General features: G+C 44.0%; 1 protein-coding gene across 1 annotated transcript; it reads right to left on the bottom strand.

Annotated features, from left to right (window-relative positions):
- Window positions 1-878: 878 nt before the first annotated feature.
- Window positions 879-26816, bottom strand: LOC139749464 (sodium-coupled monocarboxylate transporter 1-like). The gene is given in 12 exon segments (XM_071663366.1): window positions 879-1367; window positions 3482-3833; window positions 4619-4773; window positions 6671-6789; window positions 8331-8533; window positions 10198-10357; window positions 11128-11282; window positions 13727-13915; window positions 15926-16059; window positions 16347-16587; window positions 16728-16829; window positions 26316-26816. Coding segments are annotated over 10 exon segments (1971 nt in total). The 5' UTR covers window positions 16585-16587; window positions 16728-16829; window positions 26316-26816; the 3' UTR covers window positions 879-1101.
- Between the last annotated feature and the right edge of the window lie 872 nt (window positions 26817-27688).

The raw sequence follows: 27688 nt of genomic DNA, 5'->3' as shown, positions 1-27688 counted from the left end.
ACACCGTGTAAAGGTTGGCCAGTTTGCTTTCATAGTGTTTGTGTAAGTCTTTTTGGTGGCTGTCTAGGTTGGTTGAATCAAGTTGGAGTGTCAGGATGTTCGAGTGATCAAAGGACAGTTCATCTAGCAAACTCCAGCAGGTCCTTGTGTGTAGGGCCGGTAAAAAGCACAAGATTGATGTCCAGGGAGGTCGGCTGCTGGAGTTGGTGAGCTTGGCTCTCTGTGTAGGTTGAGGATATTGGAAGAACGTTGGTGGTGCGAGTGTTGAGCCAAGTTGGACGGTGGGCTTTGTAACTTCCGCAGAGATAGGTGTTGGAGTACGCTGGTCAGGTTCTGTAGTTGTGGATTATATTTAGATAGTCAGGTGATGATTATATTGTAGTTAGTAGCGTGATACATTTCTGAATGACGTGTATTTCTTGGGTGTTATCGATGTCTTTGAGTAGCTTCGTACTTTCACCGGTGCTGAAGAATGGTACGGTTAGGTGGACAAGTGTTATGAGTCCTCGTTGTTCTCGTTGTCTGTATTATCCAAGGGTTGTGTGGTTGTAGGGAGGCAGGAGGGTAGATCTGCAGGAGTCTTGTTTCTGGGATGAGGACGATATTGTTGTTGCGTTACGCTACCCATGAACTCTCTCCAGGGACTCCTGCAGCCCAAGACTCCGCTACTTCTAGGGAAATACCGAGTCTTATGGAGAGAGAAGTCCTTTGACGAGAGTTACACTCCCAGTGTCACAGCCTCAGCAAAGGTAACTTGTCACGTGGTGTTACCTCACGCATGCTGAGCCCGGTGATATATATATATATATATATATATATATATATATATATATATATATATATATATATATATATATATATATATTGGGCCAATATATATATATATATATATATATATATATATATAATGAAATAGGATTTTTCTTTTTTGCTTAAAAAGGGTTTTCTTTACAAACTTAGAACACATCAGTATGTGACATTCATGACAGACCACCACAGGACCACTACCACAGAACTGAGCGGCACAGCTGTTCATGGCATCACTCACCATAAGTACCACAGAAACGAGCACGTATGATACTCACAGTCTGACTTACTGACCTACGTTGCTGTGGTCTTATGGTCTTGCTGTTTCAGGAATCTGCAGCCGTTACTGAAGTCGTCAGTTGCCTTAATGTGTACTGAATTGGTGGTGGTGTTGGTTGTTTCCTCCGGCAGTCCCTGGTGGTGTGTCATAGGGAAGTGGTCGTTCTGGCTTGTAGGGTCGTGATGACGACCCCAAGGGAGGATCCTCCACAGCCACTGGTGGAGCCTGGCACACGAAGGATTCACAAGTCCTTCTCCCAGATCCATAGGCTTTAATGGACCTGTCCCCAGCATTGTATAGATTAATCGTTGTAAACTTCAGGTTGATATTAGTATCATGTAATTATAACTATACTATAGGCTACACTATATAGATAGTCTTTCATCTCTAAAGTTTTATTGTTTCCTATACAAAAAAAATGCGCTTTCAAATATCAGAATACTTTGGAAAGAATAAGATGTTTTAGAGAGAGGTTAATACACTGAGAAAAACAAGAGAACGAATGGAAGCATCGCAGAAGGGGGCAAATGGGGAAATGGTAACGGGAAGAGATGAGGTGAAAAGGAGATGGAGTGAGGATTCTGAGGGACTATTGAATGACATAGAAGATGCGAGGTGTTTGGGTCAGGGGGGTACGCGAAATATGAGTGGTCATGGTTAGTGGTTTGGTGAAAAGAAAAGAGGTGGTGTAAGCCTTTCATATGATGAAGTGTGGCAAGCCAGATGGAGCGTATGAAATTGCTGTTGCACTTTCCAAAAAAGGGTGACTGTGTTGTTAATAGGTTAGTTAGGATTAATGATACATGCATTGCTTATAATCAGGTGCTTGAACATTAGTTGAGCACCTGTACAGTGCCAATGTATAAAGGCAAGGGGAACAAGAGTGAATGTTTATATTACAGGGGTATGAATTTGTTGAATGTACCTGGTATGATGCATGGGAGAGTGGTGATTAAGAGTGTTGTCATACACAGAACATCAAACTGGAGAGGAACAACGTGGTTTCAGTAGTGGTAAGGGATGTGTAGATCAGGTGTTAGCTTTAAAGAATGTGTGTAACAAAATCTTTGAGAAACAGAAGAATTGGTAAGTGGTGTTTATGCATCTGGAGAAAGTGTATGATAGGGTTGATAAAAATGCTCTTTGGAAGGTATTAAGAATATATGATACAAGAGACAAGCTGCTGAGAGCAGTGAAGAGTTTTCATCAAGAGAGAAAGCCGTGTGCACTAAAAGGTAGAGAGGAGGGTAATGAGGGAGGTGAATGCAAAGGTTTTGAATGGATTTGCTGGTACAGTCTGTTGGAGTAAAGAGGCCAAGGAGGTAGGTCATTTGTTTGTTGATGTCACAGTACTGGCAAGATTGAAAAACTACAAAAGATGGTGTCTGCGTTTGGGAGAATGTGACAAAGGATAAAGTTGACAGTAAAGGTGAACAAGATCAAAGTTATTAGGTTTAGCAGTGGAGGGAAACAGGTTATTGGTGTGTGAGTTTGTGGAGAGAAAGTGAGAGATGTGGAGAGGTTTACATACCTAGAAGTAAACGTAACAGTAAATAGAACCATGGGAATTGAAGTGAGTTATCGGGTGCATGGAGAGACAAAGGTCTTGCTAGCGCTGAGGAGTGTGTGAAAAGACAGGTCATTGTCTGTGACAGCAAACATGGGTATGTTCAATGGTGCAGTAGTTCCTACGGTATTGTATGGATAAACAAGGTACGGAAGAGGACAGAAGTGTTGTAAATTAAATGTTTGAGGATGATATGTGGTGTGAGGAGGGTTGATCGAATAAGAAATGACAGGGTAAGAGAAAGGAGTTGTAGTTGGAGAAGTATGTATGAGGAAGTTGACGAGGGTGTGCAGAAATGGTGTGGAATTATGGAGAGGATGAGTGAGGAGAGGATGACTAAGAGAATATACATGTCGAAAATGCAGGAAACAGTGAACAGTGGAAAACCAAGGACTAGGTGGAAGGATTCAGGGAAAGACGCTTTCAGTGTTCAGGGCTGAACATGCAGATGGTATGAGGAGTCCAAGGGATAAAGTAAAATGAAGCAATGTGGTATACAAGGACAGTGAGATGCTGCGGGGCAAATGTAGCTGTCAAGGGAAGCAATGGAAAGGTCTTCGGGGCCTGGTTGTGGATAGGGGTCTGTGGTTATGTGCAATTCGCATGACAGCCAGGGTTGATGTGAGCCAACGATGCTGTTTGCTTATCTGTTCCTATTGCTGCCTCGCTAATACAGGAAACGGCGAACAGATATGAAAGAAGAAGTGACAGTGATAATAATAGTAGAAGTAGCAGGAGTGATAATAATGATAATGATGATAATTACAACTACAACAACAACAACAACAACAATAATGATGATAATCAGAGGAGAGAGTAAGACTGACCAGTACAGAGGGAGGCGAGGTTGGCCACCACTAGGGTCAGGATGATGCCTGAGACGCCGCTGTAACAGTACGAGATGTCATACACCGTCTTGACCTCTGACCTGACCTCGGGTGCTGCAGTAGTAGTAGTAGTGGTAGTACTGGCCAGTAGAACATCAGCCACCGTCGTCAGGTTACTGACGGAGGAGTTGACGAAGGTGCTGACGGAGGCGTTGACGTGGCGTGAGAGGTTCTCTGGGCAGCCATCCGTGGAGAGAGGCAGTCGGGTGGGCGAGCCTCCTCCCCGGAGAAACTTACCCACCACCAGCCACACGTTGTAGGCAAAGGCCGTGGTGAAGCCTCCCACGGCGCCCTGCGGCACATGGGTAATGAGGGCTGAGCACGGCGGTGTGACCCTTGAGTCAGGTGGTATGAACCCTTGAGCAAGGCGGTGTGGCCTTTGAGCACGACGGTATGACCCTTGAGCAAGACGGTACCCTCCTTCCGTATCATGACCTGACCTTTGTGCTACCTCTGAGGGACCAAGCCGTCATCCCCTAGCGTCGCGAACGCGTATTCTAGGGTACTAACGTCGTGCTCAAAAGGGTCCTACCTTCATGTTCAAGGGTCGTATCGTCGTGCTCGAGGGTCGTATCGTCGTGCTCAAGGGTCGTGCCGTCGTGCTCAAGGGTCTTACCTTCATGTTCAGGGGTCGTATCGTCGTGCTCGAGGGTCGTATCGTCGTGCTCAAGGGTCGTGCCGTCGTGCTCAAGGGTCTTACCTTCATGTTTAGGGGTCGTATCGTCGTGCTCGAGAGTCGTATCGTCGTGCTCAAGGGTCGTACCGTCGTGCTCAAGGGGATAAAGGAAAGCTTCAGTTCATGGTTTACATCAGTTTAGTTGATCTGTACTGATGACCAATGGCTGCTGACCCACATCATTCACAAGATGGCAAGTTGAGACAGCCATTACCAACTTACTTACTGTACCAACTACTGTATGACTTGACGAAGATGATTACTATACCAATTACTTTATGACGCAACCAAAATGATTACTGAATCAACTACCGTATGACTTAACCAAAGTAATTCTGCATTACCTTATTTTATCTTAACTTGATGTTTCCTTCCCTTACCTTCGTGTTTCCTCCCCTTACCTTAGCGTTTACCCAAGGGTTGCAGATGCCGGCGAGGAAGACCCCATACATGGGACCCAGAATGGCACCAGAGACGCTGTGGCTGACGTGGAAGATATTACCCAGCTTCCCTGCCAACACCCCGAGACAGATGCCCGACACACCTGTCGCTGCAGCTGTGGTGGGTGGTGGCATAAGATGAACAGACTTTACTAAGGCGTTCTAAAAGCTGCTGAGGAAATACTAATGGCGTATAGGAACAATTTGATAATCTAATAACCTCAACTTGTAACTCTGTGATGTTCAACAACTTGAGCTTTTAGTTCTCTGTTATTTGGCAGTTTTAGCCTCTCTCTCTCTCTCTCTCTCTCTCTCTCTCTCTCTCTCTCTCTCTCTCTCTCTCTCTCTCTCTCTCTCTCTCTCTCACACACACACACACACACACACACACACACACACACAGGCTATAAACATATGCCAAACTCTCCTCCTGTCCTTTCTGTCCCTCACGTATTTCCTGGACAGTTGATGGTGTACAAGCACGCACTTCTCCCTTTAGCCAGAAGGTCTCTGAAGGCGGGAGATGTATGATGAAACTACCTTTTACGTGACTGCTGGCTGGAGGACGAGTCTTAGGAGGAGAAGAATTTGTGACAGGTTTATTTGGAGGCCGGTCTTGCGAGTGTTGACTTTTGGAACGGATTTAAGGAACTGCAAGAACTGGAGAGGATTTTGCTGCAGGGTTCTAGGAAGTGTTGACTGCAGGGACGGGATTTAGAGGTTGAAGAGTTTTCAAGGAATTAGAAATTCTTTGGAGTCTTAATAGAAGGGATGGGATTTAGAAATTGAAGAATTCGAAAAAGGATTATTTTTTTAAGGTATTGTGAGTGTTGAGTGGATGACGGAGCATTAAGATTTGGGAGAGCTTTATTGGAGAGTTTCCAGGAGCCGGCGATGAAGAGGTTAGGAAGATAGAAGAAAAGTTGGAGGTTTGTAAAGCCACGAGGTGTTCTATCGGTATACCTAGAGATGGTGTAGCTCGGGATACACACAGAGAAAACAAGAGACTCAGTTCTATAAAGGTAGTACTGAGACTGGATGAGTTGAGGTGATGTTTGCAGTATTCACTTTACGTATACTTCACATCAAACCAAAAAAATATTCTAGAGAAACAGATCTGGTATGGAAACCTAGAATGACTCTTGTTTTTACTGTTTTGTATTACTGTATGTTAGAATCTTACCCGAAACTGGAGAGCACTGAATAGTACGGTGTCTACTGGTGAATATCTTCATTGTTTCAAGACGATTTTCTAAAACCCAAAATATTAGTTTCGTTAGAGGTGTAAATATGGAATATTCAAACCAGGTTTAGCGCCTCTTTCCCCATACATGACCTTTACATGACATAAGACGTCATCAACTTTATACCTGTGGATCAGTATGTGACAGACCTGTGGATGGTTTAATCTACCTTTACAGTACGACTTACAGACACTGATGACAAGTGACCAAGTAACAATACGTAGTTACTCTACTTAAGTAGAGTATTTCAGGATGAACTTTTACTGAAGTACTCAGAATTTGTACTACTTTTAATTCTACTTAAGTGATTTGATATTGGATTGGTTTTACTTTTAATCACTTTGGACTTCTACTGCCTTTACTTAAGTATATATGTAGAAAAAATCTACGTTTACTTCCTTACATTTTTCCCCAAATTCTCGTTCCTTACAGCTGGGAGGGAAGCTAAGAGTTGTCTGGAGGAAAGTGGGGACGTACACTTTTATTTTCCCCCAGAATGTACTTGAGTCTAAGTAGAAATTATGAAAATCTAATCTGATTTGAGTAAATGTAATGATAATCAAAATGTGACGTACGTAGGTAAATAAATCCTGAAATATTCTACTAAAGTACAATAACGAAGTCTTTCCCTTGTGTTATTTACCATCACTGTGTACGAAGGGCTTGGGTGAATGAGAGTTTTAAAAGAAGAAAATAATGCAGCACACGAGAGGTCGGTCATGTGATTTACACTTACGTCTACAATGTAAAAAGTTAAGTCAATATTTACAGAGGAGTTTGACGACGGTGGTGGCACGGGCGTCGCTCAGACCCCGGAAGTATGGAAGGTCCTTCAGGAAGTCTTCCCAGATCATGCAGGCGATAGAGTTGCCACAGCTCGACAGAGAACTGTAAAGATACACAAATAAATATCCTATATATATATATATATATATATATATATATATATATATATATATATATATATATATATATATATATGTGTATATATATAGTAAAAATTTGAAGTCTTTGCTTGGTTGAAAATCTAGATATGTCCTTCCCTGAAGAAAGCTAAATTTTGCTCATTTCTTTTTATCATTTGAGAAACTTTTAAGATCTATTGGTAGACGAACACACTATGATAAAGTCGCGCTCGCCCTGCATCATGTGAAAACCTGTCATGAACTTGGCTTTAACGATTTTTATTCCCTTAACCAGTACAAATTGTAATATATATATATATATATATATATATATATATATATATATATATATATATATATATATATATATATATATATATTCGCCATTTCCCGCGTTAGCGAGGTAGCGTTAAGAGATGAAGACGTGACCTCATTCGCTATCATCGAGTCTTCAATTGTCATGTGTAATGCACCGAAACTACAACCTCCCTATCCACAACCAGGTCTCACAGACCTTTCCATGGTTTCCCCTGACCGCTTGATATGCCTAGGTTCAGTCCAGTGAGAGCACGTCACCTCACGTATACCACATTGTTCCAATGCACTCTATCCTGTGCCCTGAGGTACCCTGTTCGTCAGGCTGATCTGGTAGCAAGCTTCACCATTTAGTACCTCCAGTTGATCTGTATCTCCTGAGCCAATCCGCTATCAGCTCCCAAATGCGATTTCACACGACGCGACATCTGGTTTTGCCCATCAATACTTTATGTGGGGCTTTACACACAGCCCTGTGGAGGTCTAACTATACAACACCTTGGGGGTATTCTTTTTAGTGGGTCATCATTTGTGTTACTATTAGACTCATTGGATTAATATTTCATGACGGATCCCATGTTGATACTCAGTTATTAGTCATTAATCTAAATATCTAGAGGGTTTACCCCCAGCAAATCTTCCGCGAGGATGTAGGGCATCGCTTCACATACGAGCCTGAAGGGTTGTGGACCTCACCTGGGAAAACAATAGGCGAGTGAGGTACATATGTTTGCATATGACCTTACTACCGCAAAGGATAGGATTGATGACGTGGTAGATAAGGAGTGGTGGTGGAGGTGGCATGACCCATGATAACTGCCTCCTCGTTTAACCCTCGTTGATAAAGCAGTAGGGAGTGTAGGTCGTGCAGGAGGACCCTGAGCAACGCCCCGTGCAAGTCTCCTGGGTCAGGTCAAGTCGTGGTCTGGGATTTTTTACGACTATGTTTTGAAATAGCTGTATCTTTCGTTGGACTGTGTTGATATCTGTTGCTTAGCTTTCCACCGACGTATTTTGGATAATATTCAATTAACAGAAGATGTACAGGTCAATGTAGATAAATTGATAAATATGGCATAGATAAATGCATGGAAGGTTGTCACAGGGTAATGTCAGTGTCAACATTCAGACCGGAGGTGATGCATGCAAGGATTCTCCGGGCAACACAGCGGTGGGTTGTTACTGTATGTGTTGAGGGAGGTACATTACCTGAGAACTCCGCCATAGACGGCAGCTACGAAGACACCAGGTATGCCGGTAAGGTGCCCCACCTTGTCCATTACCAGGTAGGGTATGACCTGGTCGGGCTTCTCTATCCTGCCGGAGGTCAGGGGGTCACAGTTCCTGTAGGTGGCATACGCCCCAGACCAGAGTAGAACCGAGAATACGTACAGCCATAAACTAAGTGGTGCCTCAACTACACATGCAACTTGCTACACTCACAACTAATGAAATTAGTACAACTAAGAGAAACGAATATTTATGAGTAGAAAACTAGATTCATATAATGGTTAACTTTATGTCCTATCTAGAATAGGCTTTTTGGGATCCAGTCTTTAACATTTACATGTAAAAGTTTTTCCCCAACCCTCGCAAGTTCCTAGCAGGAAATGAGACCCATTAGTAAAAGGATATTGTATGACCTTGCCAAATGATAAGCTTCTGAGAAGATTGTTACCATGTACGCTGTCGTGCAAAGAGTGTTGTTCATTCGTGATGTAACTCAGAAGGGGTGTGTAACACTTTTGTCTCGTTGTTCGATGTGTCGTGCTACCAATTACCACTTCCTTTTAGCTTTCTTAGCTGTGCTCGCTACCTCTACAGGTTGTCATGCTATGAAGACTATATATAAAGCAAGAGTATGGGGAAAGAATGGTGTCTCAGAAAGGTGCCGGGTGTGTATGTCCTGGTTGTTTGTGATTATAGAAAGTCTTTAGTGGTGATGGTAATGAGCATAGCACCTGGAGATGAGGGCCAAGTTAACACGTTGGGATTGGGATGATATGGCCTGACCTTGCAGATCCAGTTGTTATCTGTTAGCTGAAAAAATGGACTGTGGCATCCGGATAACCCAGCTAAAGGCTGCTACTGCTTCTCGGTACGTTGCTGAGAGAAATTTCGAAGTAAATGTGAATAAACATTCTCTACTTGGTGGGTCAATCAATTCTAGCTTTTTGAAGTGACGACAAGGAGCATGAATTTTACTGTTAATTCCAGGGGAGGATGAAGAGCTGGTAAACATGAAACGAAGTGCATGCAGGTGCGAGGGCGCGTAACTTTTGGAGACCTGGTGACATTCCGTAGCGCAGACATTCTCGAAGCAAACGCATCGCATGATGCTTGAAGGGTCATCATTCCAAAATGTGTATGTTGTCGCCAGGGCTTGGATTCAGAAGGCCAGGAGTGGTGGTCGTATATATGTTTGACGAAAGTTTTAAGCTCAAGGAAGTAGGTTAATCTAGCTAATAAGTAATGTAAGAATCTTGTGCAAATCAAAAAGAGGTGTTAGAGAGAAGGGGTGTTTGAAATAGTTTGGTCATGAGAATGAGAGAGAACTGCCCAGAGGATAATGTGGAACGAGGAAAGAAAGATTGTGCCAGATTTATTGAGAGTGAAATGAGTAAAGAATATATTTACTGTATCATGCTCAACTAACTGAAGGAATCGAATCGGAGCCTGGTGGAATGTCCAGATCATGTAGGTCAACAGGGGTTAATGCTACTGTCAGCGAGCATGAAGCAGCCAATGAAGACGTTGGGGAAACATGGAAGTGGTAGAGCAGTTATTGACGCCTGGGGAAGTTGATAGTTTCACTGAGTGTATGGGGGGGGGGGGGGCCATTTCTTTCGTCTGTTTCCTTGCGCTACCTCGCAAACGCGGGAGACAGCGACAAAGTATAAAAAAAAAAAAAAAAAAAAAAAAATATATATATATATATATATATATATATATATATATATATATATATATATATATATATATATATGTGTGTGTGTGTGTGTGTGTATGTGCGTTTATGTATGTGTGTGTGTGTGTGTGTGTGTGTGTGTGTGTGTGTGTGTGTGTGTGTGTGTGCAATGCTACCAATTACCACTTACCTTTTAGCTATTCTTAGTGTGCTGACGGAGGCGAACCTTTGGTAGCAGGGTTGGTCCAGGCCTATGGAGAGCATGATGTAGAAGCCAAGAGTCATGGTAGACCAGAAGGTGTGCCTCACGAAGGGGCTTGGGTCCAGGCTGGCGGATTATAAACAGTCCTTTAGTGTCCCGGATGATGCTGTAACCCTCGAGCATAGCCACCCGTTGAGCATGATCATACGGCCCTTAACCACGACGGTATGAACCTTGGGTATGATATGGCCTGGCCTTTGACCAGATCCATAACATTTCATTTCTGTTAGCTGAAAAAAATGACATGGGCATCCGATTGCCCCACTCACAGTTATTTCCTTTACTCTCTCTCTCTCTCTCTCTCTCTCTCTCTCTCTCTCTCTCTCTCTCTCTCTCTCTCTTGAACGTACGACAGGCATCAATTTTACCAGTCAGTCCCGAGGGGAGGATGAAGAGCTGGGTAAAGTGCAAAATAACTGCCATGGCCAGGATTCCAAGCCACGTAGGCTTAAACACGGGTGGCCATTCCATGCGTCATGGTCCGTCACGCTAACCGCTACACCACTGATGCTCATAAGGTCATCATCTCCAAATATCGTACCGTTGTACTCCAGGGCTGGACCTTCATGCTCAAGGCTCATGATCGAGGGTCCTGTCATTATGCTCCACGGTTTAACATCAAGGAAAACGTAGAGTAAATCTACCCATATATATGGAAGTATTTTTGACATCCATTTCAAACAACTATAAGTGCCGCTATGTGAGTGTTGTGACAATATTTGTATATAAAACACACCTGCGATGCAAGTGAACCACAAGGAAACAGAATCTGTGTCCAGATTTATGATTTGAGAATTTAAAAGAATATAGATTTACTGTCTCATTTCTCAACTTACTTGAAGAACTCGATCCTGGACCCCTGGTTGGCAATGGTCCAGATGTTATTAACGCCACCAAGTTCAATACAACAGATGATCACGACGAGCAACACTCCCCCGAACATGAGCAGTGTTTGGAGGACATCAGTGTAGACCACAGCCTTCACACCGCCCTGGGGAAAGTTGAATAGTTCTCAGCTGGAGGTGATCTATTGAGCAAGGCGTCAACAGGTCTCAGAGATATTCTTTGGTCCTAAAAACAACAGAGAAAAATAGAGCTGGGCTTGTATTGCCCAGTGTCACTAGACACACACACTCGACTTAAGTTGTTACCAGTGACCTGACGTGGTGGCAAAATTAGCCACAGCTTGGCGCCGACACTGGTCTGCGGAAGTTATATCATAAGCAGATGATAGGATCATTGTGTGGCCTTCATCGACTTCTCCCTGACTGCTATAGGAAGCGTCAGTGAGCTTGGCGGCCACGCACATCTTACCAATGCTTCTTGTACCCTCCTGTCTCTTTCACAAGTCCGGGTAACGTTTAGTAACCAGTCTGTTGCCCCAACAGGCCCCTGTACTCGACTACCGCCGCCACGAATCATGGAAACACCTCTGACTTGACCTGACCTCTACCTGCTTCACTCCCTGCCAGCATTGCACGACTAGCCAACTGTAGCAGCTACTGTTTGGTTGTCTATCATGAAAACATGGGTAGAAGTAAGCAGTGTACTGACAATACACTGGGGCTCCACATACATCCTGCATAAGCACCACGACAACAACTTCACATGGTGACGAAATCTATCACAGTTCGGCATCACAACTGGTTCATCATACTTATCTCATTAGGCAACTGACGCTCACACATGTTACCTTCACCTGACCTCTTCCTGACCCCCAGAGAGAACGTCAGTGAGCTTGGAAGTCACACCAGTACAATAACGCTACCGTCCTGGCTGACCCGACTGCCGCGTGAATGTACAGACATCACTAAAAGCAGCTAGTCAATCAGTCAACTTGTCTCAAGCCACAAGAGAGCAGCGAGTGGATGAAACGTCATGGCTACATGACTCCGGCCAGACTCCAAGAACTCCACCGTCAGTAGCAGCTCCCGACTTTACACCACTCATGCATATCTTGAAGAACTGTTCACTGTCTCTGTCAGAAAAGTGTTTTAAATTAAAAGTTGTCAGCGGGTCAACCCTCACTCTTATCTTTTTCAAACTGGGCAGATTTACTCTACTAGCTTTACCTTGTAACTCTACTCTTAATTCTGGTACTGTCTTTGTTGCTATCCTCTGAACTTTCTCTGTTTGCTCTTTCTGCTTCTCTAAGTGCGATGACCAAACATAGGAAGCATATCTTAGTTTTGGCCTCATGTATGATGTGAACAGCCTGATGAATATTTCTTTATCCATGACCGTGAATGTAAGTCTAATATTTGCCAGCAGACAGTTGGTGTCCTTCACTACCCTCCTAAGGCGGGAACCCGACGACAGGTTAGTAACGATGTTGGTTCTCAAGGCTTTCTCATATACAGACTTTTGCAGCTAATTTCCTGCTAGATGGCAGTCATATCGAGGCTTATTTACTCGTGACCCATCCTCATTTCTTTACATTTACTCGGGTTGAGCTCTGTCGACCAATGTATCCAACTGACTCTGAAGTCTCTTAAAGACTCCACGTCAATGTAACCCTCTATGCTTGTCATTTTTCTTATGATTTTTGCATTATCTGCAAACATATTCAGGCAGGAGTCCATACTTTCTAGAAAGTCATTCACATAGATCAAGGAGAGGAATGGTCCTAGAACAGGACACTGTGTCACTCCGCTGGTGACCTCAACCCATTTCACAAGGCTCCTCTGACATACGTTCTTTGTTCCCTTCCACTTAGACAGTGGCGTATGTAGGGTATGGCAGGTAGGGCAAGTGCCCTGGGGGCCACTTGATGGGGGGGCGCCACTCAACAGGTGTGTTTTTTGACATATGCTACACGATTGACATTTTTAACGGTTTGGTTTTGTGAGATAAAAAAGAAACTCGCCTACTTGTCAACTGTCGTAATATTTTGCTATCATCAGTTGCATTGCCGCCTCTACGTTACAATTTTGATCAAATAAGTCTTTAACTTTGAGTCTTTAAGAGTTCATATAAATTCAAGTTTGGTCTAAATCTTCAATATTTTATAATTACACTGTATATACTTTTAATCAAGCCAGGGGCGCAATTTCAATGCTTGCCCTAGACGCTATTTCCCCTAGACACGCCCCTGCACTTAGACAATCTTTTATCCACAGAATGAATCTCACCCTTGCTCCTGCCTGGTGATCTAGGCTCTTAATCAGTCTCCCATGAGGTACACTGTCAAGAGTGTTCTGGCTCTCTGGTTACAAACAATCCATTTAACCTTCCCCTTTGTTTAAGACAGAGCTCACTCTCTCGTGGAACTCTAAGTTCTTTTCACATGACCTACTTTCCCTAAAACGGCTTAGTCCCTCACTAAAGTAATTCCTCTTCAGTTCAAAGTGATCCATATGTGTGTGTGTGTGTGTGTGTGTGTGTGTGTGTGTGTGGATACAACAACTATACCCCTCTACAAGTGACAATACTCACAATGGTGATGTAGAAGGTGCAGATGGTTCCCATGATGAGCATGGAAGCCCAGGTAGAGAGGTGGGTGACGGTAGACAGGGCCAGGGACGGGGCGTAGAGGTACAGACCCATCAGGAAGAACTTCACCAGCAGTCGACACAGAGTCATCAACTTACGTAGTGCTACAGACTTGTACCGCATCTCTATATACTGAGGGAGGACAACACATTTGGGGAGTTATATATTTTTTCCTACTTGTACGCCGCTTCCTGCGTGAGCAAGGTAGCGTAGGAATGGACGAAGAGAAAGTTTTATTTGCTCACATTTATTCTCTAGTTGCCATGTGTAATGCACCGAAACCCTAACACCCTATCCACAGCCAGGCCCCATACACCTTACCGAGGTTTATCCTGACAGCTTCATATTCCCTGGTTCAGTCCACGGACAGAACGCTGTCCTATGTATACTTTACCACTCATATTCACTCTATCCCGTGCACGCCTTACACCCTCCTGTAGGTTCAGGCCTCGAACATTCAAAATCTTTTTCCAAGCCATCCCTCCATCTCCAGTTCTGTTTCCCCCTTCTCTTTGTCCCTTACACTTCAGACACATACCCTCTTTGTCCACCTTTCCCCACTCATCCTCTCCAGAAGTACATCCACTTCAGCTCTCTCAACCATACTCTTCTTATCTCCATATCTTTCTATCACCTTTACATTTCTCACTCGATTAACGCTTTTCACACCATATTTTGTCCACAGACATTACATTCCAACACAGTCACACTCTTTCCAATTTTCTTCCAGAGAGCTCACGCCTCACATCCTTACATCACCCTCAGGACTACTATACTATCATACATGTCCATCTTTGCCTCACCGACATTCACCTCACTTTTCACACACTCCTCATTGTGCCCAGAACCTTAGCCCTCTCTCGCATCCTATGGCTTACTTTAATTTGCATGGTTCCACTCGTAGCCATGTCCATTCCCGGGTATCTGAAATACTGCACTTCCTCCAGGTTCTCTCCATTCAAGTTCACATATCATCTAACCATCTTCACTGCTAAACATAATAACGTAAACTTTATTTACATTTGCTCTCAGTTTTCACATTCACAAACCCAAACATCAACTTTTGCAGTTTCTTACTCGAATCTGCCACCAGCGCCGTGTCATCAGCAGACAAGAACTGACTCATCACCCAGACCTCCCCAACCCCAGCTGACAGCATACCTGCAACCTCTCTCTCTCCAAGTCCCTTGCCCTTTCCTCCCTCACCACTTCATCTATAAACAAATTAACCAGATAGCCGTGGCAACATCACACACCCCTGCCGGAGACCCACGCTTTCCTAAAACCATTCATTTTCCTCTCTACCTGCATGCATACACGCCTTATTCTGCTGACGAAAACTCCACGCTCTGTCTAATAGCTTTCCTTCCTCATCATATGTTCGTTACAACTTCCACAAAGAATCTCCATAAACCCTATCAAATGCCTTCCCCAGACCCATAAATGTCACACACAAATCCTATTGTTTTTCTAAGTATTTCTCATACACATTCTTCAATGCAAATACCCGATCCATATATCATCTACCACTCATGAAGCCACACTGTTCCTACCCAGTCTAATATTTTGTACATGTCACTGCCCTCATAATCATCGCTCTCCCGTGCAAGTTACCAGGTACACTCAACAAACTTATACCCCTGTAATTCGAACACTCACCTTTATACAATGACACTATACATGCTTTCCACCAAACCTCAGGCACCTCATCACGCTCCATACATATACTAAAAATCTTAACTAGCCAGTCAACAACACAGTCAACCCCTTTCTTGAGAAATTCAACTCCAAAACCAACAACTCAGTCGCCTTGCCACATTTCATCTTTTGCAAGGCTTTCACCACCTCTTTTCTTTTCACCAAACCACTTGCCATAGTTTCTTTCCACCTCACCTACCTCTTCGCACCAAACAACCTACGTCTAACACCCTACCATCAAACACAATCAACAGTCCTTCGTAATCAGATTATCAAATATCAGAAGATATTCATGACTGTGACAGCATTCTTACTAAGGTTCTCGATTTGCTATGTTGGGTTTCTACACGAGCAGATCCTGAGTGTAAACAAGCTCTGATCGACCGACAGACTAGATCAACATACAATACATGAGTGTCTATAATGTAAACATTTGAGCCTCACTTGGTTGAGAGAGACGAGCTTGAGGTTGTAGAAGATGGGGACGATGACCTCATGGACCAACATACAGCCTGGGATGAAGCCCAGGAGACTGGCGCAGATCTGGGTGCCGAAGAAATACACTTCCGTCGCAGTGCCTGAGAGAGAGAGAGAGAGAGAGAGAGAGAGAGAGAGAGAGAGAGAGAGAGAGAGAGAGAGAGAGAGAATTAGTTTAGGTGGTGTAACCTGATGTCTCTGGCCCCTTGGCACACACACTAGTTCCTTTTGCATACTAGGTCCCTCGATTCTCAAAGACTCTACACACACAGGCCAGCTCCATCTACACAACAAGTTTCTAGTATACTTCTAACCATGATGACGCCCCCCGAGGATGGAAAGCGCCACGGGCCCTGGCAACACCAGTCGTGTACCTGAGTCGACTAACCTAATATTGATATGGCAGAGATGACGCCCCCGAGGATGGAAAGCGCTACGGGTAATTCCGACATCTTCCTTCCCCCCAGCAGGTACTCCTGCGTGGAGTCGTTGCCACGACCCTTGAGGGCGCTGTACACGCCAATGCCAACGGACACCACCAGCATCAAGCTGAAGAGCGCGTAGTCCACCGTCGTGAACTTTGACCCCGCCAGGTCAGCCGCTAACGATTCCTCTGGAGTCGACATATCCTGCAGAAGGATGAACATGCCTGTCAAAGATGTGCAGACGATATCATAGATCTGTGTGTACAAGAACACAACAGAGACACAGACGGATAGGTATTGATTGTGTGTGTGGTATATCAGACAGATGGTTCACGATATGTTACCTTTCTCAGGATAACGTTCTCACGATGACGATGACTCCATACACGGTGCGCAGCTCTGGTGAAGTAGAGGATGAGATGCACTATGTCCTCAGGTGTTCAGTCCTGGAGGATGATAGAAAGAGGGAATGTAGCACTGCACCCGACCTAGTACACTGAGGCTTGAGAGGACAGTCAAAACTACACGCTAGACACGGGTTGTCAAATCTGGTCAAGTCTGTTGTGATATTCGTGTTGAGGTTTGCCTTGGGTAATGGGAGGTCGTATAGGTAGACACTGAAGAGAGCTGGATAAAGAACTGCTCCTTGAGGAACTCCACTGTAGAGTTTAAGTGTTTAGAGATGAAGTCATTGTGAGTGACTATGGTACGGTGGTCGAGTATGAAATTGGCCAATCACCTTTCTGCCATTCTTATGAAGGGTAGTGTCAAGTACTCTTGTGTAAGGATGTGTCAGGGAACAGTGTCAAATACTTTGTTGATATTTGTATCCACTAGTTCTGTGTGGGGAGAGGAGCTGTGGCTGGTTGACTCCGTCTACGGCATTTTGTGTAGGTCAGCGTGAAGTGTCGTGGTACAATGCTTGGGGTCTGGAGCTATGCTGTGTAGGTGAGAGTGGGATATTTTGCTCAATTCTGTTGTGGATCATTTTTTCACAGAGATTGGCTACTGAGCATGGAAGTGCGAGAGAGAGAGAGAGAGAGAGAGAGAGAGAGAGAGAGAGAGAGAGATAATACTTACGACGATATTTCGCCAAAAGTTTCACCAGGCGCTGAGCGTTCACCGCGGGAAAATCTAAGGTTACGAAGGAGTGGTTTGCGTTACGTGTGTCAAGTATCATGAAGGAGAGATTGTCTGTACGTGAAATGAAAATCAGATGTTCATGTGTGGGTGAGGCAGAAAGATGATACAACAACCTCGGTCAAAGGAGTGATATTTGACAGACACTGGAATGCTGTCCCACAGCGCAACCACCACTATACCTTCCAATACCCAGGCGGGTACTGGTAGTATAGGTAATATGCCTCCCTGGTCGGTGCTGGCCTACCACCTACCACACACACACACACATACAGAGAAAGAGAGAGAAAGAGAGAGAGAGAGAGAGAGAGAGAGAGAGAGAGAGAGAGAGAGAGAGAGCGAGAGAGAGAGAGAGAGAGAGAGAGAGAGAGAGAGAGAAATGGATGTGTAGCTGGACATCACCACTTACCAAGGTTCGTTTCACCAGCTCCGCCTCGCTTGGCCTACCCTCACTCCGCCTTTGGCCCAGGGTTCTCGCTCTCCACTTGATGTTTATACCATCACTCTCTATCGTGCAATACACGGCCCGTTTGTTTTTGTTTGTGTTTTTTTAACCGTGATTGCATGGGGCACACTAACCCCAGCATTTTCCCTGATGGCTTAGGTCTACGTTAGGAGCATCAGTGCTACAATAGGCACACTTCACTTCCATGATGGAAGTCAATAGAATGTGACTGAAGGGGAAATTCAAAACTGAAGCAAACACTCATAATTGGCAAAGTCAGAGAAGGAACATCTGATTCCTGGAGCTCTTCGCTCACGAGAACATGCCCTCCGTGGACAGTACAGAGAGTTGCAGGGAGCTAATCTTTACCTCACTGGTGACAAATTATATGGTTCAGTGTTTAACAACAAAGTCATTCAAGCACTGGATGAAGAGGGATTTATAGTCCAATGTCCTCCAGACATCTTCTGTCACAGATCCATCATACTGAAGAACGTCAGATCTCTCCCAAACTATGGCCTGGAACACATCATAAATGACAGAAATCAGACCTGAGCAGACGTCTCCACTGTACTGAAATTTCCGAGATCAAACACATACAAAATCCAGCTTGTCTTCTTACATATGGCTGATCAAGCCTGCCAGTTTGGACTCGAACTATGCCATCTACGTATACAGGGCCATCACACTGAACCCGAGTCTTTTTTCATCCCTGCTTACTTGCTGTAAGTGTTATACAGTTGATTGCCACACCACACAAGGATGTGACAAATCTTCTGACTTTAATATCTGCTCATTTTGATCAGAAAAGAGTCACACGTAGAGTGGACGCCAAGCTTATGATCAAAAATGCCTTTCCTGCAAAAAAAAGAAAGATCAACCACCCATAGCAATGAAATGTGATCTCAGAAAAGAAATGCAGTAAACACAAAGCGAGAATAACTAATTGAACTGAAATAAGACCCGGTCTGACCTCTCGTCCTAGCAGGCCACAAAACACATCAGACCCGAGAATGTACTCTCTGAATCCAGTGCGAGAACCATTGAAAATGGTTAGCTCAGTAATAATAAGTGTCTTATCAAAAGAGAAAAATACTCTTGGTTCAAATCAACCAGACCTGTAGCAACAACATAACTCCCAAGCCTTGATACAAAGCACCACCAAGCATGCACTAAACAAGGCGCCAACTAGAATAACAAGCCTCTTAAAATCCTTGTTGAACCAAACAGGTCAATTAGATTCTCTAGACCAAAACTTACGAGGCTTCTGGCACCAACCCAAACGTGTCTGACCCCTGCACAAACAATCTCCCACAGTCCTCCACCCACCTCGCCCAGGACACTGATCCCGCCCGACAGACTACGGAAGATGGACACACACACACATGGATTACCTCAGGTCCTCCTCCACTCGAGAACACGACCCGCCAACGTCAAACCCACCCGCCTCAGAGGAAACCCCTGCCCCTTTTCTACCTCACGAGACGATACACAAGCACTCAACCCGGCAATAACAGACCAGGAATATACTACTCAGTCTCCCCTCTAGTGACACAGCTCTTACCCACAGATCAGCGAGAAGTTGACGTGAAAACAGAAGCAAGCAGAGAAAAAATATATCACTCAACATACCTCAGTGATGAAAATAATTCAACATAATGCGCAACTTTGGACAAACAGACGCTTTGACGTATAAACGTATCCATGATGGAAAACTAGACGCTGTTCTGATGAATAACCTTGGTGTCTCGACCACACGCCAATTCAAATCCTAAGATTTTTAACCTTCCAACTAAACCACTGGGATCAGATACACGCAGGTGTGGCCTTAACCAAAAATCTTCAGTGACTTTCAGTTTTCTGTTACCTTATCAATAGAGATAATGACATCAGTGGCCCCAGTTAATATTGCTACTGTCTATATTCCCCCTAAGTAGGGGATGTCTTATGTTACCCGATGACTACCAGATCCGTGGAACACCAGAATCAACCTATATCAGCGGTGATTGTAACGCTAGACGTTCACCCTTGCACACTCTACCACAAAGACCACAGGAAGAAATGTATCAAAACTTATACTTCATCGCTCAACACCTGAGGTCAGACATCCCAGTCTATTTAGGTCACTCAGTCCTGACCTCACCAGGTATAAATCTTGGATGTGTGAAAATCTACCACAATATCCATACCAGACAAGGTCACCTGACACGCAGTGATCATATTCCCATGATTGTCACTACAATATCAACCGCACCAATCATCACTCACACTACACATCTATCGGCTGGCCAACCACAAAACTAACTGGAATCTCTTCATGGAAACAATCAACAAAAATTCCTCAAATACCGACTCCGAAGGGAAGCAAACTGATGAAAATAGATAAGGTTTTAGATAGCAGGTGTGAGGGTATCGCAGTAGCGCAATCATCAACAGACCCTATCAACAGATACAAGACATCATCATACCCTCCATCCGCTCCTGATATGATGGGAACTATACACCGTTTCACCAGTACCTCAGCCTTCACCAACCCCTACTGATGGACTTAACGCTCTATACCAATACTATAAGGGCCTCCGGCAGACCTCTATGATAAAAGCGAGAGAACAACCTAACCAGCACTGGGAAAATACCATCCTCTTCCTAACGCGGAAATTTAGTGACCCAAACGCATTATGTTAAGGAGTTACGTAAACGCTTCCAGGGGAATCCCAGATCTAACATCGAATATCTAGAAATTAACAATAACAAAATTGATGATGATGAAGGTGTGACAACAGAATCCATGAACACATGGAAAACAGTGTTCAGTCTTACGCCTAAAGAAAACAGAAATTGTAACCAAGATTACGAAAGAGAAATAAGTGGGTGGCTGACTCGGAACAGAGAACGAATCATTCCACACCAAATCAAAGACGCGACACGACTCTTCCCTATCACCTGCCTCTCAGTGGCAGCTGGCTCGCCGGAACTTCGTACAGCCACACGCAGAAAACCATAACCTCAGCCTCAGGGAAAAATGAAATAGATAAGAGGCTGATTACCACGCTACCCGCAAAAGAACTTCAGTACCTTATCAACATCTACAGTGCTATGTTAAGCACAGGATACTCTCCTCTAAGGTTCATAGTGGCCAAAGTGACGATACGAAAATCAGGAATGACAGAAACAGATCCAAGGAACTTCCACCCCACATCCCCTCTTAGTAGCCCCAGGGAAACTTTTAAGAGTTATGAACCTAATGTTAAGAGGACAACTTGAAAACAATAACATGCGTAAGTAGCTTTAATCACCGGCAAAAACACCACCTCAGCAATTGCGACTGCGTCAGAAAAACTCGCTGTTTCCAGCGGACGAGCAATGTATTGTATTGTTCTACGGAGAGACATAAGCAAACCCTTTCACAATGTGTGGATAAACGGCCTACAAAGTCATTCATTATCTCTAGGCATGCCGGAGGTCTCTCTCTCATTCAACCAACGCACAGCGGAAATCATCATCAACTGTGTAACATCACCTGAATTCCCTCTATTAAGCGGAGTACCACTAGGTAGCGTCCATACCTTACACAGCTGTCATTCCCTCACCAGTTGGTACCATGAGCGTGGATATTGTCTGTGCCGGCGACGCCAGTCTATAAACAGTAGTCTCGAACAACTCACTCCCAGAACATACTCGTTCAGTACACTCACATGTAACCAGGCTAAACGAATCGGAAAGGAATGGATGAAGAAAACAAGAGACGAATTTATAACAGTAGCGCCAGGCAGAATATAACCCAACGACATCACCATGGAAGGTAACATGATAACACACAGGAAAACCTGTCGAATCCCGACTCACACATTAACATCAAGGGGTATGATGGTAGATCATATCAACAAGAGATTCGCAGATGGAAATGTGGGCCTGACCAGTTTATAATATAGATTGTGGCACCAACTTGAACACAGAAGCTTACTCCCAGTCAAGGTCATGATAGTATCTGTCCTCATATATTTATCCATATCTACGTTCTTTGCCTCCCAACCAGGCATGGTGAAGTAACAGAGGATACAAGATAAGGCTCTCCGATTCGTCACAAATAAGAAATAACCCTATGCTGAAAGCACCGTAGAACAACGCGAACGATTAAAGATGGAACCAGTCGGTTCATGTCTAAGAGATGCAGCCCAGAGAGTATGGAAGAGACTCAGAGACGACGATGAAACATACAACAGACAGAACCAAAATCTCGACACCAATACAAACATGGAACACCCTTGCTTCCCTCGAAGCTCCGGTCATTCATCGATGAACATATTTGAACGATGTTTACCTTAGTTTATTGAGTCAAAAAAACAAGAATTACAATACGAATACATACATGTCACTCCACTACCCAGATCCAACAACCCAGAGTTCCTTAATTGCTACCTACCTGTTCCAATCATTCCAGTCCCTTGTCTCATTTGTAAAAGTTTCGTGTCTGACTGGACCTTTGTTGACATTGCTGATTCAGCAGATCCTCAGCTGTTTGGCAACATGAATTCTTCTTCCACCACTCACTGTCTTGTCAGCCACCTAGACTACGCTCATCGCAACTGCGAGAAACGCAAAATCTCAGTGGCACTCACTTTCGTAGTGTTATACCTACCATTGTGAACTTCATAAACAATTTGTGAACAAGTGCATAGCCATGCAAGAGAACAGTTTTCTGTTCGTTATGCTATGTGGCAAGTCAGTTACTGTGTTATTGTAACTATTCATCACTTAATGTTCAATCAAGTTCATAATGTATAAGCCATACAATTTACTCTGTAAACATTCCTGTATTTCTGTCACCCTGGCTATATAGATATACTTCATCAATATGCTTATACAAAGTGTGTAGATATACAGCTCATCCTAATCTTAAGTTCTTGAATGATTAGTTAACTAGTAACTATCATAACTTCTCAGCTCTGTATTATCTGTAATACTTCATCCGTACATTTTTCAGTCGAATGGCTGCCCTAAACTTAATATCTATATACTTGATCGCCATTTCCCGCATTTAGCGAGGTAACGCCAAAAGCAGACGAAGAAAGGTCACATCCACTCATATCGATTCTCTACCCAACGCTTGTACTGCACCGAAACCACCCGGACACTTCACATGCCCTGGTTCACTCCAATGAAAGCATGTCGACGCCATTATACCACATCGTTCCAATTCACTCTTTCCCGTGAGGGCCTCTCACCCTCCTGCATGTTCAGGCCCCGATTGCTCAAAATCTTTTCCACTCTATCCTTCCATGGCCAATTTGGCCAACCCATCTTTCTTGTTCCCTCCACTTCTGACACATATATCCTACTCGTCAACCTTTCCTTACTGTTATCTATTTATCAAACATATGTCAATTTGTTTTCTTCTTTTTATAAAGTGACTTATTTACCCACGGCAAATATGTCACCAATAACACGCTCCCCATTAAATCACCAACATGTATCAGACAACTTACACCATAAACCCGTACACACAGAGGTCTTCTCCTCCGCATCAAAATACCCTCGTCTCCCGTCCCGCCTCTTCTTCTAAAGTTATCATCATATAACAAAAAAGGTTTAGCACTGCGTGGCGGGGTCATGTCCCCGACTGACACGTACCCAGCAGTAGGGAAGTGCCATTACCAGCCGTAGCCACTGCCAGTAGCCTTCGGACATTCGTGCACTCGTAGGTAGATGTGTTGTTCTAATACCGCACACACACACACACACACACACACACACACACACTTCTGATCACACAGGCTGTGATGTATTCCCAGCACAGCCCCTCCGTGATCAAGTATTAATAAATGATTGCGAGTTTGGACAGTGACAACAACACTGTCCTCCCCATTGCATGACCGTACCTCAAGTTGCCAGCTCACTGTGCATGGCACTAGTATTTTTTTTATAGCTTCACCCTCATGATGCTTAGAATATAAAGAAACGATGATATTGTAAAAGTTTCACAATGTTATTCTCATAATAATGATAAATGTAGAATGGGTCAATTTAGCTTACGAGAAAGAAAACAAGAGTACACAGTAGACAATAGGCACACGAGGATCATTGCCAGAGACTTTCTTTTGCTGGGAGACATAAAGAACAATTAGGTATGAAAATATTATTGAAGTAGGGGATATAATGGTCAGTGTTGTTAATATAGTCAGATCTAAGATTACATCATAAACATTAATACAATAAACAGTAAACATAATTAACAGGAAATATTTGAGCTTTAAACAACTTCCCATGAAAAGTCATACTCTCACCCAACCATGTAAAAACATTGGTATAGGATTCTGTATATAACAAAATAACACTTACTTGAATGTGTACGACGTAATCCTAAGTACTCTCTTATACATCGTCCGGTAAAATATCACAATAATCACTTTAGATAACAGAAAATGTCAGGAATTATGAGAGCACCTTCTGACACTGTACCAGGTGCACGGTACTCCTCCTACAATGAAGAGAAGTGACGCTGCACTCAAAAATCTGAAGCCAGAATCGTTTTCAATATTTTGCTGTATCAGAGTAATTATTCCTCGTCCATAAATGGTCGTGTAGCATTATAATGACGTACATTTACAGTGGTGTCCATGTGCAGTCAGTGTTGTACATTAATGAGAACATACTTGTAATTATTTCTAATTATCTATTTGTTCTGTGGGGAGTCAGTTTTACACTCGTGGATCCCCATATATTGAACCTTCGCTGTGATCATACAGCTTCTTAAATTTATAGAAGCTTCCTGCATTAACCATGTCCTCAGTCATTCTATTCCATTCGTCCACCACTCTTCTACTGTCAAGTTCCCCCTCGCAACTATTTTCCTTAATTTTCTTACTCAGTTGACATCCCCTGGTGGTTCTGTCTTCGTGTCTTTCGAAGAACTGTCCACCACGTCATCAATATAGTTTCAGTGATTAAATGTTGTGATTAGGTCACCCCTCACTTTTCTCTCACCTATGGTGGGAATATTTAAGGCTTCTTACATTTCCCTGTGTTATACATGTGTGGTGATGTACATGTGTGGTGGTGTACATCCGTGGTGGTGTACATCTGTGGTGGTGTACATGTGTGGTGGTGTAAATGTGTGGTGGTGTACATCTGTGGTGGTGTACATGTGTGGTGGTGTAAATGTGTGGTGGTGTACATCTGTGGTGGTGTACATGTGTGGTGGTGTAAATGTGTGGTGGTGTACATCTGTGGTGGTGTACATCCGTGGTGGTGTACATCTGTGGTGGTGTACATGTGTGGTGGTGTACATCCGTGGTGGTGTACATCTGTGGTGGTGTACATGTGTGGTGGTGTACATCCGTGGTGGTGTACATCTGTGGTGGTGTACATGTGTGGTGGTGTACATCTGTGGTGGTGTACATGTGTGGTGGTGTAAATGTATGGTGGTGTACATCCGTGGTGGTGTACATCTGTGGTGGTGTACATGTGTGGTGGTGTACATCCGTGGTGGTGTACATCTGTGGTGGTGTACATGTGTGGTGGTGTAAATGTGTGGTGGTGTACATCTGTGGTGGTGTACATGTGTGGTAGCTTTACCTTGACCATAAGGTCTTCTATGAGTAGTTTACAAGAGACAGTTATGTTCTCCCAGTTTTGTATTAGCTCAGTATCTTCACCCGAATCGCTACTTAAGTTTGATAAAATTATTATTGTTATTATTATTATTGTTATTATTATTGTTATTATTATTATTATTATTATCATTATTGTTGTTGTTATTATTATTATTATTATTATTATTATTATTATTATTATTATTATTATTATTATCATTATTATTACTATTATCATTATTACTATTATCATTATCATTATTATTATCATTATCATCATTATCATTATTATTATCAATATCATTATTATTATCATAATCATTATTGTTATTATCATTATCATTATTATCATGAGTATTATCATTATTATTTTTATCAATATGATTAGTATCGATGTAGTTATTGTTGATATCATTATCATTAACATCATTGTAATGTGGTGGTGTACATATGTGACTGTGGCCATAACATGGTGGAGGTAACGTATGGTTTACATGTTGTGACCATTAAGGATCACAGGAGAGAGAGAGAGAGAGAGAGAGAGAGAGAGAGAGAGAGAGAGAGAGAGAGAGAGAGAGAGAGAGAGAGACAGACAGACAGACAGACAGACAGACAGACAGAAAAAGACAGAGACAGAGAAAGACAGTGAGAGTGAGAAAGAATGAGAGAGTAGACGAAGGTACTTGTGGGTACGGAAGTGTTATTTACAGATTTACATGTAAAAAAGTAAGAGTTGTAAATTATAGATTACGTACCATACACATGAAGAACAGTCTGTTGTTGAGAAAATTAACAAAAAAATGTAACATTTTAACACTAAAGTTCTCACGTGTCTTTTTTGTATATGTTTTCTTCTTCGTTATAAAGTGAATAGATCTCTGTTAGACACTGTTCATAGTTCAAAAGAAATTTTAGCTCTTCTCCATCAACACAGAGGTACACAGCAATGGTCAACACAGCGAGACACAGCACTGGTCAGCACAGCAGTGCACAGCACTGGTCAGCACAGCAGTACACAGCACTGGTCAACACAGCAGTGCACAGCACTGGTCAACACAGCAGTACACAGCACTGGTCAACACAGCGATACACAGCACTGGTCAGCACAGCAGCACACAGCACTGGTCAACACAGCAGTACACAACATTAGTCAACACAGCAGTACACAGCACTAGTCACCACAGCTGTACACAGCACTGATCAACACAGCCGTACACAGCACTAGTCACCACAGCAGTACACACGGCTGGGGAGAAAGTAAACCTGGTGCAGATCATCCCCCTGACTGACGCCTCTCACATGAAGGGAAAGTATCGCGTCTACTACCACACCTGCTGTGGTACAGACCTCCACCACCACCACCACCACCGCCACCACACCTGCTGTGGTACAGACCTCCACCACCACCACCACCGCCACCACACCTGCTGTGGTACAGACCTCCACCACCACCACCACCACCACACCTGCTGTGGTACAGACCTCAATCACCACCACCACCACACCTGCTGTGGTACACACTTCCTCCACCACCACCACCGCCACCACACCTGCTGTGGTACAGACCTCCACCACCACCACCACCACCACACCTGCTGTGGTACAGACCTCCACCACCACCACCACCACCACACCTGCTGTGGTACAGACCTCCACCACCACCACCACCACCACACCTGCTGTGGTACAGACCTCCACCACCACCACCACCACCGCCACCACACCTGCTGTGGTACAGACCTCCACCACCACCACCACCGCCACCACACCTGCTGTGGTACAGACCTCCACCACCACCACCACCACCGCCACCACACCTGCTGTGGTACAGACCTCCACCACCACCACCACCACCACACCTGCTGTGGTACAGACCTCCACCACCACCACCACCACCACACCTGCTGTGGTACAGACCTCCACCACCACCACCACCACCACACCTGCTGTGGTACAGACCTCCACCACCACCACCACCACCACACCTGCTGTGGTACAGACCTCCACCACCACCACCACCACCGCCACCACACCTGCTGTGGTACAGACCTCCACCACCACCACCACCACCACACCTGCTGTGGTACAGACCTCAATCACCACCACCACCACACCTGCTGTGGTATAC

The sequence above is a fragment of the Panulirus ornatus genome, chromosome 7 (assembly GCF_036320965.1).
Source record: "Panulirus ornatus isolate Po-2019 chromosome 7, ASM3632096v1, whole genome shotgun sequence".
In the NCBI taxonomy this organism is placed as follows: Eukaryota; Metazoa; Arthropoda; class Malacostraca; order Decapoda; family Palinuridae; genus Panulirus; species Panulirus ornatus.
Note: the sequence above shows the minus strand (reverse complement) of the source record. Positions and strands in the feature narration are given on the sequence as shown.